At 38.9% G+C, this 15,159-nt stretch overlaps 1 protein-coding gene across 4 annotated transcripts in view; it reads right to left on the bottom strand.

Annotated features, from left to right (window-relative positions):
* The window catches only part of LOC121519788 (ATP-dependent 6-phosphofructokinase, platelet type-like), a 50,208-nt gene extending 38,666 nt beyond the window's left edge, over positions 1-11,542 (bottom strand). For all 4 annotated transcript variants that reach the window (XM_041802701.1, XM_041802699.1, XM_041802697.1 and 1 more), the window contains exons 1-5: positions 11,332-11,542; positions 3,414-3,487; positions 1,179-1,256; positions 466-655; positions 224-389 (exon numbers count right to left, since the gene is read on the bottom strand). In XM_041802701.1, coding sequence (XP_041658635.1) covers positions 224-389; positions 466-655; positions 1,179-1,256; positions 3,414-3,487; positions 11,332-11,431 — 608 coding nt within the window. In that variant the 5' untranslated portion in view covers positions 11,432-11,542. The remainder of the gene's footprint in view (positions 1-223; positions 390-465; positions 656-1,178; positions 1,257-3,413; positions 3,488-11,331) is intronic.
* Between the last annotated feature and the right edge of the window lie 3,617 nt (positions 11,543-15,159).

Here is a 15,159-nt window from a genome sequence, read left to right as displayed (position 1 = left end):
CCTGCAGGGATCTTGTCTGGAAAGTTGTAAATAACAAGCTGAGCCCGCCAGTGGCAAAAACAAGAACTTTAAGAGGACCCACCACGTTAAGACACTTTGCCCCTCAAGCCAAGGCAGCCTTTCCTTTCAGATTCAGGTCAAAGCAAGCAACTCTGAACAGCTTAACTGGACCAAAGAACCTTTTTCATGGCATTTATTTCATATGATATATAAATATGTTCACCTCTGAGCGGTGGTCATGATGGCGTCCACCACCTCAATGATCCTGTGCAGAGCCGAGTCAGTACCGATGGTCATGTCTGTGCCGCAGAAGTCGTTATCGATGGAGCCGACCATGCCCACGATGTGGAGTTCCGAGTTAAGGCGAGCGGCCTCTTCATTAATCAGACCTGGGAAACACAAGACACGGGGGGATAAATTCTCTCTCCACATGTGGAGCTAGCTCACCTCGCAGCGAGCGCTCACCTTTCTCGACGAGCTCATCCAGCAGGCCGCTCCACTCCTCTCTGAACAGGTTGGCTCCGGTCAGACTGCCGTCTCCTCCGATCACACACAGGTTGGTGATGCTGCGCTGGACGAGGTTGTGTGCGGCCTTCAGGCGGCCCTCGTGGCTGCGAAACTCTTTACAGCGAGCGCTGCCGATGACTGTGCCCCCCTGCAGAAACACAAAGGACAACCTAAAATCACAAAACTCCCTTTAACTCGTACTGTTATGGGAAACTTTTCTCATTTTTAATCAGATAGTCCTGTATTATGCAGCATCTTATTCTTGATTCATTGTAATAATGCTGCTCTGGAAGTTGAATGTTTTTAAATGTGGCGCTGAGTGTAATCCCATTTGGACAATGACAGTCTGACAATGACAAACAGTCAACAGGTCTAATGCAATCATGAACTACTTTGGCTCAAAGCTAATGGCTTTGCTGCCGAGTCACCTCCAATAATCACCACATATGTCCATTGACACAGCAGGTATTCAACCCACTGACCCAAGCACAAGCACGAAAACCCCTGCCCCTCGATCATAAAGTATTTAAAACAAGCCCTAGAATGAATAGAATCAAATGCAATGTGGATAGAAGTGCATGCACTTTAACTTTAGCTTCACTTAGAAGTGTGTTTACAGCAAAGAGGGTCAGGGTGTCTGACCTGAAACAGCAGCAGAAAGCTCTGCTTACCACTTGCAGCATGCTGGACACGCTCTCCCACGTGGCCTCCTTGATGTTGTCTCCACCATCCACCATCCCCTGGTAGCCCTGAGAAGAAAACAAGAAACAAACATGATTAAAATAAACAAGATCATTTATGAATTCTATGCCAACAGTTATTAGGACTTGTCACTTTTTTTCTCATCCTGCATCAGACTTTTCTCAATAGGCATTTAAGACAAATAAAAAAAATATTCCACACATTTAAACCAGAGTATGATGAGCTTTTTGTCTAATTTATGTGATAAAGCAAACAGAATTGCTGTTGGTCAGTTTTTCTCTGTGGTTGAAGTTGTCGTTGTTGAGTTTTTATTTGTTCCCAGAATACTAACTAGTGTCACAGCACTTAGCTGTCATTACTTACAGCTCAGGGTTACTCCAGGCTGATCAGGATGACAGTGTAGTCAGTGAGGGATGAAGCCTGCCACTACTAATCCAATTATACCCACACTGAGAGCAGATCGTCTCTACCTGCCTCTGTCACTGTCTGCAATGGCGTCGCGCCAGTTTCAGCTGCGCTTGTACACTCAGACCGTTGAATATTGACCACATTTACAGCTAAATACAACAAAAGATTAGAGTTTCTGAGCAGCATGTGGTACACTATCCTACAATAGTAAATATGCAGGGTTTTTTTTTAAAGGTTCAATCTTAAAGATTTATCATGTATTTCTCTAAATGTATAATTTATGGCATAGCTGGGAAAGGAATCAGCCTTTCCTAAATGTGTCAAACCTGCACGTCACATATGTTACTGGAAAGGACAGTTTACCTGTAGTTACTGAGCATAAGCTTTTTTACTACACTGTGGAATTTTAATTCAAAGACTTTCAATGGCAAAAAATGTTGCACAATATTGTTTTATTGTTACTTTCAATCTGTAAATTATATCAGTTATGGTTGTGATTTTCACTGCTTGAATACTTCAACATAAAGTGGACATAAAGTTAGGTGGGTTGCATTATGTTATGTTGTGTTGCGTTATGATGCATGACATTATGTTGCATCACTTTACGTTGCATCAGTTATGTTGCGTTGCGTTATGCTGCAATAGGTTACGTTGCATTGTTATGTTGCATTTCATTACACTGCATTACTTTACGTTGCATTACGTTACATTGCATTACGTAATGTTGCATTTAACTACGTAATGTTTCATTATGTTACATTGCCATATGTTACGTTGCATTATGTTTTATTATGTTATGTTGCATTACATTACGTTGAAATACATTACGTTGCATTACGTTATGTTGCATTTTGTTATGTTGCATTAGGTAATGTTGCATTACACTGCGTTGCATTATGTTACTTTGCATTACGTAATGTTGCATTATGTTACATTGTATTACGTAATGCTTTAGGTAATGTTGCATTTAACTACGTTTCATTACATTACATCGCGTTCCGTTACTTTATATTACATTGTGTTATGTTGCATTATGTTATATTGGGTTACGTGGCATTATGTTTCTTTGCATTAAGCTGCATTACGTTGTGTTAAGTTGTACTACATTACGTTAGGTTGCATTAAGTTGTGTTTCATTACGTTGTGTTGCATTAAGTTATACTGCACAACATTATGTTACATTGCATAACATTACATTGCATAACATTACGTTATGTTGTATTATATTACGTTGTATAACAATTACATTACGATGCATTATGCAAGGTTACAGAATAGTAGGCTGTTGTATTGCACAACAGAATATATTACATTATGACGTTATAATACTTTACAAAACAACAGGATTTGATACAGCTGCTATGGTTTGATACAGTAGGATACCAATTATCGTCCATCAAAGGTAATTTTGTATTTAAAGTCCATCTGGTTGTAAATCTGAGACAGGCTTTCAGTCAAAATTTCAGCTTTATCTTGGGCAGGGACTAAAGTCCTGGATCACTCCGAATTAAAAAAAAATGTGAAAATTAAAAACTCTTTCTGCAAGTTGAAATCTTTAAATTGCAATTCATAACATACAAATACACGTTTACATGCTATAAAGGAAAATATTATGTAGAACCCCTCAGAAGGATTGTGTTACCAAACTCTTCTTCAGGTCAGGTGATCAGGTTCAGCCGGCTCTTTCTATCAGGACCTGTGGCCTGAATTGTCTGGATTTATTTGGCTCTGAGTCTATTGTGGAGGAGACTGCAGAGTATCCGGAGGCTAAGTCTGGAGCCTGAGTCATGACTCACCTCGTGGATGAAGTACACCTTTGCTCCCACATAGATTCCCATTCGGACAACCGCCCGGACCGCACCGTTCATACCTGGAACAGGACAAAGACGATAAATTTCAAAGGAGAGGCAATGTCAATCCTCATGCTTGAAAAACTGATAGAGTGTTTGACACATATGTAACACTTAAGTATCTACTGCATGTTTGTATTAGTTTACCAAAAACACTAAGACATGTCCGCTTTCTACAACAGAACAAAAAAAAGTGACAGCTTCATTTAACCAGTTGTTCGGTCATTTTAAATGTTTCTTTAAAGATGCAAGTTACTGTCAAAATATCTTAAGAGCAGAAATTCATATGCATTGTTGAATATATGTCAAAAAGGTACTAAAATGTTGGGTTGTTAATAGCTTGAAAATGACATTTAGCAATTTGGCAGTAGTAACGAGAAAATATTTCTTGGTAGGTGTAAAAGAAAAAAAAACGCATTGAAATTTGACATTTTTCCACAATGTGTAGCCCAAGTATCTATGGACAAACAGTATTTCCTCTTAGATATTTAACACCTACATTCAGGCTTATTTCACACAAGAATGAAACTCAGATCACATTTTTCACTTTTTCATCATTTGTGACTCTGCCACTGGATGATTTAACTTCCACTGACAGGGAGAGAGGGAATGAGTCAGGAAAAGGAGACACAACAACACTAACAAGGAATGACAATCAGACAGATGTGCAGACAAGTGGCGAGGTAAAAAGGTTAAAATGGAAACGGAGCCAGGGAGAGGACAAAAAACATCCTTGAGGATGTCTGCAGGAGCACTTAGTGAAATTACAAACAAGACAGATCATAAATCTTTGACCCAGTCTGCAATCTTTGCGTTTTAACATTATTTGTGGGGTGGTTTGATTGACAGATAGCTCAACTGGCAGAAGCTATGTTTCTGTCAACCAAAATGCTAGCTAGCTGGCTGACAGGAAGTTCAGCTTAGTGGGTGGGCCGTTAGGTTCGTCCAAAGTTCGGTTGCGACAGCAACTGACTTCAAGAGCCATCTGAGTCCACCTATTGTAAGCAGACGGCTTTGTCCAATTCTTTCTACAGTCTATGGCAGCGTTACTGGGAAATTAATCGCAAATTAGAATAAATCACAATATGGCCTGCTGCAGTATCCTAATGGCAGACAGTGCAATAGTTCTTTAACCTCAAATGTGTCAGAATACCAGATACAGTGTTTTGCAGTAGATGTTTTATGCTCTACAGCAGTGTTACTCAACCCTGCTCAACCAAAGAGCCAAACTGTTGAAAAATACCTTTGAAAGAGCCACAATCTAAGTGGTGAAAAGTGACAAAAATGGCATGAAGTATAATCAAAATAAGTTAAAGGTGGCAAAAATAGTCAAAAAGCAGCAAAAATGGATGAAAAGGAGCGAAAATTGGGAGAAAACGTGGAAAATAGTCAGAAAGTAGCAAAAATGGTCCTAAAGCATCCAAAAAAAAAAGAGTGAAAAGTGACTAAAATTGGCAAAAAGCCATCTCGAGTAGCAAAAATGAGCAAAAAAAAAATAGGAAACAAGTGGTATGTAATGGCAAAAGGTAGCTTAAATGGGCAAAAAATGACAAAAAATGTGAAAAAGGGCAAAAAAGGGGAAAATTGGCAAAAATTGGGGAAAAAAGGAAACAAGTGATATTTTATGGCAAAAGGTAGCTTATTTAGATTAAAAGAGGCAAAAAATGGGAAACAAGGGCAAAAAAGGGAAAAAAAGTGGAAAAAAGAAGCAACAATTTTGGGAAAAAAATTAAACAAGTGGTATGTAATGGCAAAAGTCGCTTAAATGGGCAAAAAATGTCAAAAAATGGTGAAAAGGGGCAAAAAAATTGGATGACAGTGGAATAAGTGGGGGAAAGTGGCAAAAGAAGTTGCAAAATGGCCCCAAAAAGGGATATTTAATGGCAAAGGATAACTGAAATGGGTGAAAAGTGGCAACAATGGTGAAAATGGCAAAAAAAAAAGTTTCTTTTTTTTTTTTAGGTTTTCTGGGGGAATTATATTTCAGATTAAGACATAAAAGTGCCACATGTTGAGTATCACTGCTCTACACTATATGCAAACAGAGTTTCTTTTGTGGATTTTTTTTTATAAAAAATCTTACTTTTCTCCCTCATGTATGTGTTTTTCTTATTCAAAACAAGAATAACAAGAAAAGAAATGGATCAAAATGCCTTTTCTTTTTTTAAAGTGATGTATTCCTAGTTTTGTTTATCTAATATGGTGCTCTTTTTAATAAAGAGTGATTTATTGCTTGTGTTTGTTAAACAACACATAAGATGGGGAGCTTAGAAATAATAGCACATTAAATCACAATATTGGGAAAAATAATCACAAATAGATTATTTTTGCAAATCGTTCAGACCTAAACAGCACTATTATTTATGCAATGCAAGGCTCTGTATCAACACCATTTAGATACTAAGTGGTAATCCTTAATTTTTTTGTGGGGATGCACCTTAATGTGTGGTGAAAACAGTTTGAAATCTGATACCTTATACATATCAAACTGATGTTTTACATAGGTTTAGTCACATTTAAATAATGTAAGCCTGTAAGAGTGGGGATTCAACATACTGTACCTTTAATTGTCCAGAAAAAAAAAGAAAAATAAACACAAAAAAGCTCATTTCTTGTGTTTTCAGTTACAAATATTGAGTCATGTCCCATTCAAAGATCTGTATTAAACAGTGAATATTTAAAGGTATAAATATGACTTCAAAACAGCAGGTGGTCTGATAAAATATTCCCGGCCTGTTCTCTGCATCGGTACGAGTGTAGAAATGAGCACAGCGGGCCCAAGCTGCTCCTCACAGCCAGCAGGATTCCTCTCTGCCAAATGTCCTCCTACACCACACACTATCTAGAAAATGTGGCAGGGATGTGACTACTCCACAGATAACGATGTCAGGCTTTACTAACAGCACAGCATAGAAAAAAACTATTCATGTAAAAATAGTTCCAGTAAAAGTTGAGCATGGCGCTGCAATCACAGTTTTTATCAGACGTTAATGCAGATTAGAGCTCATGATAAGCTGCAAAAATCATTACCACACATATTACGAAAAAAGTACAAAAAAATAAAGTAGGATTTTTCTGAAGACTATTCTAAAAAATGGCATTTGAGAATGATTGCATGATATGTAATCATTCATGCTACATGTGCATCTTCAGTCTCTCATCTGTGCAGGGTTTCTGTTGTCATATTTTGTGCTTTGAAATGCGCCATACATTTTCAAGGGTAGACAGGTCTGGGCTGTATGCTGGTCAGTATAGGCCTCGCCCTATTTCACTGTGAAGCCATGCTGTTGTAACTGTCTGAAATGAGCAGGGATGTCCCTGAAACAAACATCACCTGGATGGAAGCATGACCCCCACATCACAGATGCTGGCATCTTTTTTTTAGATTATTTTGGGGGCTGTTGCCTTCATTTGGAAAGGACAGCTAAAGAGAGACAGGAAATATGGGGAATGAGAGTGGGGGAAGACATGCACCAAATGGCACTGAGACTGACAGTGATCCCAAAACCAGTGCATTGAGGACTACGGCCTCTGTGTATGGGCGCCCGCTCTAACCGCTGATCTAAACCAACACCCAAGATGCTGTTTTTATACTTTCATAACAATCTGGATCAGTGATACTCAGCGTGTGGTCCCGGAGCCACATATGGCTCTTTTGTGTCTCAATTTTAAATACCATTGCCCCAGAAAACCTAAGGAAGCAGGGCTGTACAGTGTGACATAGGTCGCAAATGCTACAAGAAAACTGGTCAGTGCTAAGAGGTTTTCACTCCTCATGGCACGGGTGCTATGACAAGTGAGAGAGACACGCGGGTAAGACTTTAGGTTTGACTTGTTGCCCAAAAAACTTCACTCCACTTTGATTAGAGATTTGAATTTCATGCCCAGTCCATTTATTTCTTATTTCTGGTACATTTTAGACTCAAGCAGAATGTTTTTTCCTCTCGTCATGTGCAATCCTGTGCATCTGGAGCACGAGCGGCCACGCTCCGCGATGGTGAGAGAGTGACCTGCTGGCGCTCTGACAGACGGGGCAGGCTCAGGGCAGACGCCGTACAGGTGTCGTTATGTTGAAGAGGAGCGCTGCTATAATCCCAATTTTTAATTTTAAGGCACGCAGGCAAGACGATGTTAAAAAGGTGTAGCCTATCTGCTAGCTTACTTCTCTGTTAGCCTCATCCTCTCCAATTATGCAGTGACGGTTGCAGGGAGTTGGCTGTCAGTGAGAGGACAGAGCTCTCAGTCTGCGCTAACTTCTGATTAAAGATTAATGTATAAAATGATGCATTTTTTTCTCCACTAACATCGTAGCTGATGCTGTTTAGGTCTGAATTTAGCATACAGGTCTGATATGACAGGGACAGACAGACAGCAGTGTACAAGGGAGAGAGAGAGAGAGAGGGAGAGAGAGAGAGAGAGAGAGAGAGGGAGAGAAAGAGAGAGAGAGAGAGAGAGAGGGAGAGAGAGAGAGAGAGAGAGAGAAAGAGAGAGAGAGGGAGAGAGAGAGAGGAGCACGGAGAAGAAGATCAGTACATCCCACACTGCATAAACTTTGTGTGTATTGTTAGGGTAAAGACGTGATTTGGAGACAGTTTTTTAAATTATCATTGAACTCCAATAGTTCTGATGTTATGATTACAGTTAGAGAGAAAAGAGAGATCTGTTCATTGACATTAGCTCTGTAAACATCAGACCCCAGTGGGATACTACAATATGGACCAAACTCCAACAGCGTTTAAGGAATATTTTCCTTTTACTTTGAGTATCAGTAAATAGATAAGGGGTGTCCAAACTATGGCCCTATTGCTACTTCCTGACTATTTTCCACGTTTTCTCCAAATTTTCTCCCCTTTCCATCCATTTTTGCTGCTTTTTGACTATTTTTGCCACCTTTAACTTATTTTGATTGTACTTAATGCCATTTTTGCCACTTTCACCCATTTCAGCTATCTTTTGCCATTAAATACCCCTTTTTTGGGGCCATTTTGCAACTTCTTTTGCCACTTTTTCCCCATTTATTCCACTGTAATCCAATTTTTTGCCCTTTTTCACAATTTTTCACCACTTTTTGCCCATTTAAGCAACCTTTTGCCATTACATACCATTTGGTAACTTTTTTCCCAAAATTTTTGCGCTTCCATTTTGCCACTTTTTTCTTTTCTTTGCCCTTGTTTCCTATTTTTTGCCTCTTTTCGTCTAAATAAGCTACCTTTTGCCATTAAATATCACTTGTTTCCTTTCTTCCAAAATTTTTGCTTCTTTTTTTTGCCTCTCTTTTCCCCATTTTTGCCCTTTTTCACCATTTTTTTGGTCATTTTTGCCCACTTAATCTACCTTTTGCCATTATGTACCACTTGTTTCCTATTTCTTAGCTCATTTTTGCTACTTTAGCCCATTTTAGTCACTTTCACTCATTTTTTGCTGCTTTTTGACTATTTTTGCCACCTTTAACTTATTTTGATTGTACTTCATGCCATTTTTGTCACTTTTCACCACTTAGATTGTGGCTCTTGCAAAGCTATTTTTCAACAGTTTAGCTCTTTGGTTGAGCAGGGTTGGGTAACACTGCTGTAGAGCATAAAACATCTACTGCAAAACACTGTATCTGGTATTCTGACACATTTGAGGTTAAAGAAATATTGCACTGTCTGCCATTAGAATACTGCAGCAGGCCATATTGTGATTTAATCTAATTTGCGATTAATTGCCCAGCCTTATTAAATATTATTTATAGTACTTTCCTCTAAATTCACAATGCAACAAAATGAATTTGGCACCAAAGCACTGAACGAATTGCTGTGACAAAAAGCCATTGTACTCCCTGTTAGAGAGCCAGTTTTTATGAATGAGAGGAAACTAGGACAGTGGAGGCACGCTGGCTCATCGTTTCTGCTTCGAAGTGCAGCTTCATGAAACCTCACAAAATGCCAGGAGGAAAATATCCTGTTGCAATGCCTGCCATAACCACAAGCACTGATTTTAATACCAGTCTTGATGTGCTGTGATTGGCTGCAGGGACACAGTGAGATGACGGCTCAGTGCACTTCATGAAATGTGCCATAGGAGCAGAGTTATGTAACAGCCAACAATAGCTGTGGTTTAACCTACTGCACTGCATGTACAGATGACAGATCACACTACAGATCAAACAATCAGCAGAGGTCATGCGCTGGGATAAAAATACATGCGCTCATCATATGTTAGGAACATCAGAGGGCCAAATTACATCTCTAAGCAATACTCCCCAATGTTGATTAATGTTAGTTTTAACATTGTGAGGTATAAAAGTGACAAATTCACAAAATAAAACTCATATTTTGCACTGAAAATTAGATTTTTTGGGAATTGGGATCATCTTTCTTAGCACTTGACATCCCTGCGTACTCGCAGCCTCTCACGTAGCCTGAACCCTCCAGGAAGGATGAGTCAAGTCACACTCAAGCACACAAGAAGATTAGGGTCTCTGCCTTCAAAATAAAAGCACTAAAGGGGAAACTGGGGCAGAGGATGTTTGCTATGAAAGCTTCCTTACAGATTGCGGTGTTTTCACCCTGACTTGCTTGACTCTGGTCCACTCACGACTCATCCTCAGTGATGCAAGACACGTGTTTGTACGCATCTACAGTAACGCACCAGCCATCTATAAGGGGAGAAGTTCATCTCAGCACTGCGTCTAATTTATAATCATTTTAAGACGGAATATACGCATGTTAGATGTCAAACAAGGTTTTTCTAAGAAGTTTAGATGCAAAAGTGCAAGCCTGGATGACAAAAAGACTAAAATTATCAAACAGGTACACGGAGTACTAGCTCAATCAGACAACCAATACGTTAGAAATCTGATTACGCAGACCTGCAGCCAGGTTATTGCACGCTGCCTGGCCTTATGGACAAAGTAATGATCTATTTGGGTCAGTGATTCAATCAAATTTGTCCTGGCAGCACCGTGCACGCTCACGGGGAGGCTTTTGCATGCATAAATAGGCTGCAAACATGCGCCATCAATGCTATCTGTGCAGGCAACACACCCCATCTGAGTGAAATATGGTGCAATATGCATCATTTAAGGAGAAACACCCCATGCAAAGGAAGATGTCTTTGAATAATTCAGTTATCAAGACCACTTGTTGCAGAAAGGGTTCCTTTGCAAATTACTCTAATGCACTTTCTACTCGTTCTTAGCCGACCTGGGTTGTCAATATCGTGCAATTTGATGCTCAAAAGTGATAATAACTGAAGCACCTTGTAAAAATGTGTGAAGGAAGTGTGAATGGGAGCGTCAGCTGTTGCATAACCGCCATTTAGATCAATTTAAAAAGCCAACTAATCATAGTGGAGATGCCCAACTCGCAGTGCTTTAAAAATAAATATATGTGTGGCATTCAATTAAATCCAACCTCCCTCTTTAAAATGCACAAAGAGCCCATCTGCAGCCACATCTAGCTGATTTTATCACCTAGAGTAAATGTAAAGTAGGGGAATCCTTTATCGGACATGCTCGAGGCTATCGGCTACATCCATTATCGGACAGGGGTATTCCTCAATATCCTGTGTTGTATATCGAATATTCTCGGTGGTCATTTTAAAGATTTTCCAGGGAAAACAATTACAACCAAAGAGTGGGAAATACAAAATCTTTTTCGCTCAAAGGAAAACGAACTAAGGAAAAAAATTGGGGTCTATTTTTGAAGGAGAAATTAACGTCTCGCTCTCAGAAAAATGGAAGAAAATTATTGTTCGAATATTGATATCGCTTCTTGTTGTTTTTGGCGGCATTTTGCAGAAATATTTATGAAAAAAAAAACTTAATTTGATTGATTCAGCGTGCATGTCCGATAATGGAACCCTGATAACATAACGTTACCTTGGGCATCTCCTCCGCTGGTCAGCACCGCGATACATTTCCCAGCTCCGGACAGACTCTCGAAGAATTTCCGCGTGTCCTGCCGCTTCGGTGTCGCCATGTCGGTCCCGGGTTACAGACACCTGTCCAAAAAATTAGAAATGTACAACACCACAAGCCACAAGCTGCCGAAAACCACTGACGGTACCCGAGAGGAGATACGGTAGTAAGACTGCAGTGGTTACCGCCTTCAAGATTCAGCATACGCCCCCCTACTCAGAGATCGTAAATACAGAAAGATGACCACTCCGTTTACCCAACATGCTTTAAACGGCTTTGTTGCCGTACACATTTAATTTAGCTAGACGTATAAAACACTGAACTTGGTTAATTAACTGTTTTAGACGATAGCGTTTACAAGGCTTTATAGTAAGCATTTCGCTGGATGTCTAGAGTTGATCACTAAACAACAAAAATACCTGAAAATCAAGTGTGCAGCTAGCTATTGCTAGCTACTGTTAGCCGCATTTTATGGAACTGTAATGTTCTGTTACACAAAGCTAGCTACATAAACATTCAAACACACGATGAATATACAGCTTCAGACTGCAAAGTCAAACAAGGAAGATAGCCAATTAATTTTATTGGGCACCTGGTAACAAGGCCGACCGTACAGGGGTCAAAGGGGAGCGCTTTCTGGGGTCCAGCCAAATGGGGCTCCATGGAGCTCAGGGAAATCATGGTCCGTTGGGTGATAGCTGTGTTTTATATTTAACCAGAATAACAACCACTCATCAAAGAAATAAAAAAGATCGTTCTAAAGTTATTTATATGGTAAAATATAAGCCCTTTTAACGGGTAAACCTCTTTTCTTTTAATATAAACACCTTTTTGGGTAATGTTTACAATGCTGATGGGCACATTGACTAAACCATTTGGAAAGTGAAGCCAGACTTCATTGCCATGCCATGATGCGCACAAACGGCGGGATGCTAGAGAATAAAGTAGAAGGAACTGAAATAAATTACAGGGGAAAATATTGGAAAACTGTGAAAAGAGGCAAAAAGGTTAGACTTGACAATAGTGGGTTGAAAGTGGCATAATATGGCAAAAAAAAAGTGGGCTAAGAGAGGCAAAAGGGTCAAAAATTGGCAGGGAATTGATGAAAGTGGCTAAATGTGTTTTAGGTGTCAAAATGGGCAAACAATGGCAAAAATTAGTTAAAGTGGCAACAATGGGTTACGGAAACAAAAATGTAAAATGGGAGGCTAAAGTATTGACAATAGGTAAAAAGTGGTAAAAATCAGTTAATAGAGGAAAAAATGGGCAACAGTGGCAAAAGAGAAAGGTTCAATGCAGCAAAAATGGGTAAATAAGGTACAAAAGACAGGTAAATGGAAAAAATGCCAATAACAGTAACAAAACAGGCCAGGAAATGAGGAAAGTGGTTCAAAAGTGTTAAAATGGGTTTAAAGTGGTGAAAATATGTTAAAAGTGGCTAAAAAAGGGTCAAAGACGCAAATAGCAAAAAAAGGGCAATAATTGTGTAAAAACAGTTGCAAAATATAGGTTAATAGGGGCAAAAATTAGTATAAAGTGTAAAAAAAATTTGTCCAATGAAGGAGAAATTGGTTACAAAAGGCAAAAATCTTCATAAATGGGCAGAGAAATGGTGAAAAGAGGTTAAAAAGTGGCATACAAACATATAAAGTGTAAAAAAAAAACAAAAAAAAAACGGCGGGTTGAAAATGGGCAAGAGTGGCAACAATGTGATACAGATGCAAAAAGTGTGAAAAAAAAATGTTGAAAAGAGGCAACAATGGTGGGCTGAAGTATTGAAAGGGGGATAAAAAAAAGTATAGAAAAATAGTTTCAGTGGCAAAAACAGGTAAAAAGTCGCAAAAGTGGGTTCAGAAGCAGACATGGGTTAAGAAAGGCAAAAATGGGCAGGAAAATGGTGAAAAGCAGTTAAAGAGTGACACATAAAAAGTGTCCAAAAAAGGGAAAGTGTGGCAAAAATGGGTTAAAGAAGCAACAATGAGATACAGGGGCCAAAGATGTAAAATATAAAAAGAGTAAAAAAGTGGTAACAAAGGGTGGCTAAAGTATTTAAAAGGGGTTAAAGTAACAAAAAAAATGGCAAAAATAGGTAAAAAGTTGCAAAAAAATGGTTATGTGAAGCAAAAATGGGTGAAGAAAGGCAAAAAAGATAATAAATGGGCAGGAAAAATTGTGAAACAGAACCGTTTAGGATTGTTTATTTTCAGGCCAGAAGACCAGTCTTCCAGGTAACAGTCATCGGTCTGGGGGAAGAGGGGGAAAAAAAGCTCGAGTGAGAGGTCTTCACTTTTCTGCTGGTCTTTGGCTCTCACGACTCTGACAGCTGAACCCACCAATGGGCGTCCAGATCACGTACCGTGGAAATCTATTGTAACCAATGGCAATCGAGACCAGGAGGTGAACGCAGGGAAATAATACATCTCCAGCAACTATTCACAAGTTTCAGTGGGCTCCAAGCAGACAGTGGGTGCTGAAACAGGGAGAAAAGTTAACAGAATGCAACAAAAAGAGAGAGATTAGATTGTTGGATGAATTATGTCATGGAGGCAGATAAAAAAGACTCCATCAGGATCATGTTAAATAACTTATACAGTAATAAACACCATCCCAGCTGTCACTAGTGAAATTTAAATGAGTTTATTATTATTGACAGTATTAAATGGAAGTATTTGTATTTATTGGATGTTTTTTAGTGGACACACTTATCTCCATAGTGCTGAAAAATGTCCTTTCGTGAAGTTCATGACCTTGAGGTATTGTTTGGCATGCTGCAACCTTTATCTCCATGACTGTCTGCAGCTGTACAGTATGGCATCTCAAGCTCAGGGCCAGCAAACAGCTCTGAGATTTCATCATGTTTCCATGATAAAAAAAGCTTTATTGAAGGGTTACTATCAGAACGACACTGTGGCCTCGCTGTGATTAGATCTGAAAGGCCATGCAGAGGACATCAGCTCCAGGACCTTTTTAACTCTTTCTACAGTAAGAAATAAAGAACAAGTAAAGCCTGACAGCACTGGTGTTGCTCCACTGTGGTTTTATTAACTGACTGGGGACATTTGGCAGCTCCTTACTTCTCCAAATCAAGATTTTGAAATAAGGAACTGCTCCCTGGACCACATGATTGTTGGTGTGTCTTTAAAAACCGTTACGTGGTCTAACAGAGAGCTGAGGATCAGGAAAACGTGAGTAACATCAGGCAAGGATTCATCATTTTAGCTGGTTTAAATTTACAACAGCATATTATAAGGGAATACAGACGTGATTACGCTTTAACCACATTTAATACAGTGTTTTTCATTTTAATATTAAAGTACAATTGGTATTATTATAAATATTATCATTATTATTATTATTATCAAAAAATTAATATTATATGATTTTTTATATTATATGTATATATATAAATATATATATATATATATATATATATATATATATATATATATATATATATATATATATATGCCCCTGCTGGAGGGTAACCTCAGATTTCTGTAATGTGCCGCCTCCTGCTGGTGTAAAGAAAGCATTGCAAGCTGATCCTTTAAATGCCTTTGACCAGGGGTGTCAAACTCAGTCACAGAAGGGGCCGGACTCTGAATTAGGGTCTGACCTGAGGTCCTAACAGGGTTTAACCAAACAGTCAAACTCATTTTCAGCAGTTATAAATTATGGCAGAAAAATTAGCACTGATGATAAATGATTTTGAGATTTAAAAGGTCAAAATGATTGGTTAAAAGGCTCAAAATCTGAGATAAAAAAATCAAACTTATTCATTCAAAAGGT

This window comes from Cheilinus undulatus, linkage group 13 (genome assembly GCF_018320785.1).
Source record: "Cheilinus undulatus linkage group 13, ASM1832078v1, whole genome shotgun sequence".
NCBI lineage: Eukaryota > Metazoa > Chordata > Actinopteri > Labriformes > Labridae > Cheilinus > Cheilinus undulatus.
Note: the sequence above shows the minus strand (reverse complement) of the source record. Positions and strands in the feature narration are given on the sequence as shown.